Raw genomic sequence first — 6,078 nt, 5'->3', positions numbered from 1 at the left:
CTATGAGTCAGTTCCAACTCGATGGCACCTGACAACAACAACAACAAATTACCCAAGGACTCCAAAAAGGTGTCATCAACTCCTTACACTCCTTGGTGATGGTGGTGTTTCTATGCTATCAAGTCAGTTCCAACTCACCAAACCTGTATAGGATTTTTGAAGCTGTAAATCTTTACAGGAGCTTCATCTTTCTCCTGCTCCTTAGTAGTACTGAAATTATCTTGCAATGTATTTATTTGTTTATTGGAATTTCAGCTCTGTGAGGGCAAAGGCTTTTTCCTCTCTATACAGGAGAATTCAGGTGTATCTGGGTTTTGCACATGTTATTTTTGCTGCATAAAATTTTCTCTCTCTGAACTTTGTGGTGAGCTCCTCTTTAACCAGCACACCTTAAAGCAAATACTACCGCCTTTGTGAAGCCTTCCACACAAATCCAGATTAACTTCAATCACTGCCTTTATATTCTCAAGTACTTTCTAGAAGCCTCTATTATTGTATTTGCTATGCTGTAATTATGTTTCATCAATTTAATTACAAAGACAGTATCCTATTAAGCTTTGCATATCTAATCTCCACTTTGACAGAGACATTAAGAAAATTTATAGAAAGTTAAGATTTCCTTTCTGTATACAATTTCTTAAGGAGAGAGGATTTCTTCATTCTGCATTATTTTTATTTCTATACTAATTACCAAGTATTGGTGTGGTACTCCATAGTCAGCAGCTCAAACCGACTAGTCACTCCTCAGAAACTCTATAAAGGGTCACTGTGAGTCATAATCTACTCAACAGCACTGAATATAAACAACACACTAATTATAAGACTGAATTTCTTTCAGTTTTACAAATATTTGGGTTCTTATTTGTTCCTTGATACTGATCTAGACTCCATGATGATACTCTAATACAGCTTACTAAGAAGGTAAAGTGAATGTTCAATCATAAAACATGAAGAAAAATAAAGATCAAGGTAAATGCTCAGTGCTAACAGAGAGCCTTGCTATTTGCAGTCCAGTGCTTATTGTACAGAGCCCCAGCACTACTACCAACCTTTTGTCTCCATTTAATTAACTACTTAGGATGAATCATTAGTCACAGTTTGTCCATAGAGATTGTTGTTGTTGCTAAGTGCCGTTAAGTTGGTTCCAACCCATAGCGACCCTGTATAGGGTTTCCGAGGAGCAGCCAGTGAACTTGAACCACTGACCTTGTGGCTCAAACCGGCTTTTCAGTCCAGTGCATTAACTCACAGCACCACATCAGGACTCCACAGAAATTGTAACAAACTTTAAAAGGGATGTGGTTCCCAGAAATGGTAATAAATAGAACCAGGAGGGGCTTTAACATACTAACTTTTCCAGAAGACTGAATGCCTTTGATCATAGCCAAGCAAACCATAACCCATGCAGCCAGCAAGCAGATGGTCATCTTCCAGTTTAAGCCCCCACTTTCAGAGATGGAACTGGAAATATTCAGTGCTTCTCTGTACCAATAATAGGTGGTAGCAGAACTTTTTTCACATTCAGGCTCCACAACTGTAAAGAAATAAATAATATATTATTGTTTTAGAATAAACTTAGTAAGTCCATAATTCAATTCTTCACATTTTCTAGTAATGTACCACCATTTTATAAAAGCACTTAAATTCATGATGAGTAAAGTTTTTAAATGTTTTAAATGTCAAAAAAGAATGGAAATATAAGGAGTCTTCAAAATGCTCATGGAAAATACATATTATGAAAAAACTATGCATGGATTTCAGAGTTTTGGGTTTTGTGTTTTTGATTGTTGTTTTTGGTTTTGTTTTGTCATTGTTGTTTTTTGCCAAAATAAGCTCATACCAATTTGTTATAATATATCTGAAGAGGATCTAGTTGGAGACACTAAGCAATAGACATCAGTATGAAAAGTGTCCCCATAAGAGCAACACAAACATAAAATTTATGTTGATGCTTGCTAGAAAGAATGGTGAAATCATGTATGCATTATTTAGGGGGACAATGTTCCAAAGAAATCAGCAGTTTATAAATGGTAATTCGTTTTTAAGAAGGGAATAAGTGGTGTTGAAGATGAAGCCTGAAGCAGCAACCATGAACATTTGTGAGGAAAATAATTAATCTTGTTCATCCTCTAATTGAAAAGTACCAAAGATTAACAGCAGGAAGAATAGACAACACCACAGCCTCTCAGCAGGTTCTACACAAGTCTGACTGAAAAACTAAAGTTAAGCAAACTTTCTTCTCAATAAGTGTCAAAACTGTTACAACTAGATCAACTGCAAAGAGAAGAGCTTTCCATGGAAATTTTAAGCAAGTGGGATCAACATCCTGAAGCATTTCTTTGTGGAAATGTAAAAGGAGAACTTTACCAGTTAGATCCTGAAAACAAAGCACAATAAAAACAATGGTGACCAAGAGGTAGAAGTGGTCACTCAAAGCAAAAGTCAACTGGTCAAGACCAAAGGCCATGGCAGCAGATTTTGGGGGATATTCAAGGCATTATAGGAGTCCTGGTGTGGTGCTGTGGGTTAATGCCCGAGACTGCAAAGCCATTTGAACTGCAAAGTAGGCAGTTCAAGCTCACCAGCTGCTCCTTGGAAACCCTATACAGGGTCTCTATGGGTTGGAACTGACTCAAAGTCACTCTAACAACAACAAGGCATTATGTTTGGTACTTTCTGGAATAACATCTGCTTATTATAAGAGTATTTTGAGAAAACTAGCCAAAACTGTAAGCAAGAAAACTCCAGAGAAAACTTCAATACAATCTTTCTCCAACAATGCTTCAGCTCATTCCTCTTGTCAAAAAAGAGTAATTAGTGAGAGTTTTGATAGGAAATAATTAGGCATCCACCTTACCATCTTGATTTGGACTCTTCTAACTTCTTAAAACATCTTTAAGGGGCACTGATTTTCTTCCGTCAATAGTGCAAAAAGTACTGTATTGATATGGCTAAACTCCTAGGACCTCAGTTCCTTAGTGATAGACTAAATGGCTGGTATTGTCGCTTAACAAAAGTCTCTTGACCCTGATGGAGTTTATGTTTTTAATTTTTATCCTTAAATCCACGTTTCCACAAACTTTTTGAAGTCCCCTCATACATTCTCTTTGACAATTATTATTATGCTTTTCTGAAGTAAGAATATGTGTTGTTCTTATCAACATAATTATAACAAAATCAGGTTTATCTGATTGACCGTGTAGGTAGGTCAGCGTTGTCAAATGCAGTAACTGGTCACATTCAGCTTTTGAAACAGGCTTGTCTGAAGCAACCTAAATGTAAGATGTTTACCAGATTTTAAAAGACAGTATGAGAAAGATAATGTAAATTATTAAGTTAATTATTGTATATTATGATGAATAACAATATTCTGGATATAATGGGCTAATAAAATATTCCACCTACTTGTTTTTTACTTTTTAAAAATATGACTACTTAAAACATAAAATTGCATGTGTAATTTGCATTATATATCTATCAAACTTTGCTACTATAGGAAATTGTCCTTTATTTCCTCAAATAGAAATAAAAGCAGTTAGTTCAATCCAAATTCTACTTTTTCTTTATTTGCATGAAAAGGTACCAAAAGGGTGTACAAAGTAAAGGATGTACAAAGTTAACGCCTGAAGACTTACAATCTTGTATCCTAATGACAGAGGCATAGTAAATAACTTGGGAAGAGAGTAAAATTAGATTGTGCTGAAGGTCTATATCTGAGTATGTCAATCCAAAATGTAAGGAAAGTTTAGTATGGTGACTATTTTGAAAACATAATTTTCCTATTATTGTAAAAAAAGAAAAGCACTTGAAACTTTTTTCCCTTGATCATCATCAATCTTACGATCTTTCAATGAATAAACACTATATTATTCATGTCTTACAAGTATTTGAAGCATTTTTCACCAAAGGACACTGATCCCAAGGTAGAGGTTGCTGAAAAGACTGAGAAAAATAAAACAAACTCCAGCCAATGATGACATTGTAGTAGAGAGCCACAAAAAAACACACCTGCAAAATAAAAAATGATTTCATTAAAACTCCATGCTTCCCTTTGAAATAACGAGATGAAATGCGAAAAAAAAAAAAAAAATGCCATCTAACTCATTATATTTTCTATTTGAAACAAATTATCTTTCATTAAAAAGCTAATTTCTCTTATAGTCCTTCAACCCAAAATCAAAACCTGCTGTTGTCAATTATGACACATAGTTACCCTAGGCACACAGTAGAACTGGTCCATAGGTTTCCCAAGACTGTAACATTTTACAGAAGCAGACTGCTACAGCTTTCTTCCAAGGAGAGCTGACGTTTTGATTAGCAGTCAAGCACTTTAACCACTGTACCAAACAAACTAATTTTCTTACAGTCCTTAGTAACATTAATTAACAAACCTGAGCTATATTAATAAATAATTGGTTTGGGATATTAATACATGTTTAAGTACTGTTGTTCTTTTCTTAGAAAATAATTAAGGAGCTGACTAGAAATATACACTCAGAGGTTCCATTTAGTTGTAAACAATATAGATCCAAGTTCCCTAAAAGTTATTCCATGTACCATACCAGGAAACTTACTACACAACTTGCAAATCCAATGCCGCCCAGTTTAGGGCTTATGTAATTCCATACACCAATGCTTCCTCGCCGAATTCTCTGACCCACAGAAAGTTCCAGGAAAAAAAGGGGAATACCTATTACCAGAAGTAGTATTAAATATGGCAAAAGATATGCACCTATAGAGAGAAGAATAAATAAAATAGATTATATGTTCAATATTCACAGTAGAGAAAATATTAATTCTAATTATCTCATGAAAGGTGAAGTACAATTTTAATAAAAGTTGTATAATTTGTACCTGAATTTTAATTTTAAGAAAATATGGCTTTATTTTCATAAGGATAAAGCATCTTCATTTTGCATAAAAATTATTGATTTAGAAAACATTATTTTCTTGAGTAGGATTGACAAACTCCTGGAAATCTTATTCACACAGTATCTATCATGCCATTTATTAAATTTTTCCCAACTATCTAAATTCACAGATTGTTTAATTCAATTATTCAATTCACAAATGACTGAATATTACAAATTTAGTAATCTGTAATGAATTTTTATTTTATCAAAACCGATTTTTTTCCTAAATTACATAACATTATGAAAGAAGAAATGACTGTCTAGATTAAAAAAAGAAAAAAAAAATCAAATGCCATTCCCACCCACATAAATTTTCTGCAAATTACAGTTCAAGAAACTAGTATTTTTTGCTTTCTAGAATTCTGCAAAGAAGTGGTGGGAATGGTTTACAAAATAATAAAATTAGTTGCTTTTAGTACAACAATTTAGAATTCCAACTCATTATGAGACATTTAATGTCTATTATAAAAATGTACATACAGAGAACAAACAAGATGGCGGATCGGGTGGAAGTGCAGTAAAGGAGCTCCATCAATAACAACACAAAATACCCGACCAAGCAGGCTCAGAGGATGGTCCCAGAACTTTGAATCACATATAAAGGAATATTTAGAGGGTTGGAAGGCTCATAGATGGGGGAATTTGTGGCAGAAGCAAGAAATCTATTGCTTTCTAGTCCAGGAAGCTCAGCAGCTCCAGGAGCCACCATCTTGGGTGAGACCACGTGGGGGAAGAATCGGAGAGGCCACAGACACCTGGCAGAACCACAGAGATAAAGGTGTGGTCATTCATTTCTTTTGGTATCTATTCATTGGTCCCTTGCTGTCTGCGCACCTCCATTCTGGTGGCTATAGGGGTGCCTGAGCTAGTGGGCACCCCAGCCCCACCCTTGGAGGGTACCACTATTCATGTGCACAGATCTTCTCGATATTTAAAGAGACAGTGTCCAATTAAAATCAAATGGCCACAGCCAGCCCGGAACTGTTTACAACTAGAAAAAACTCCTGAACAGGGATTGTGAAGTGGGACAAGCAGACAAAAAATGGAAATAAGCTGAAAATTAAATCCTAAGTTACGTCAAAACGACCAACAGTGGTATCTTGAAACTTCTCAGGAAGAAGAGTGAAAAGGGAAGCCCATTTCCTGATCACATATACCTGGAGGC

At 35.1% G+C, this 6,078-nt stretch overlaps 1 protein-coding gene across 1 annotated transcript in view; it reads right to left on the bottom strand.

Moving 5' to 3' along the window:
• SLC6A15 (solute carrier family 6 (neutral amino acid transporter), member 15) overlaps positions 1-6,078 on the bottom strand; it is a 44,979-nt gene that overhangs the window by 31,539 nt on the left and 7,362 nt on the right. Inside the window, exons 2-4 of the mRNA XM_006872969.1 lie at positions 4,575-4,732; positions 3,882-4,008; positions 1,353-1,534 (exon numbers count right to left, since the gene is read on the bottom strand). Of these exons, the coding sequence (XP_006873031.1) occupies positions 1,353-1,534; positions 3,882-4,008; positions 4,575-4,732 (467 nt within the window). The remainder of the gene's footprint in view (positions 1-1,352; positions 1,535-3,881; positions 4,009-4,574; positions 4,733-6,078) is intronic.

Source organism: Chrysochloris asiatica, unplaced genomic scaffold (genome assembly GCF_000296735.1).
Source record: "Chrysochloris asiatica unplaced genomic scaffold, ChrAsi1.0 scaffold00217, whole genome shotgun sequence".
NCBI classification, from domain to species: Eukaryota; Metazoa; Chordata; class Mammalia; order Afrosoricida; family Chrysochloridae; genus Chrysochloris; species Chrysochloris asiatica.
This window is presented reverse-complemented; position numbering and strand designations above follow the sequence as displayed.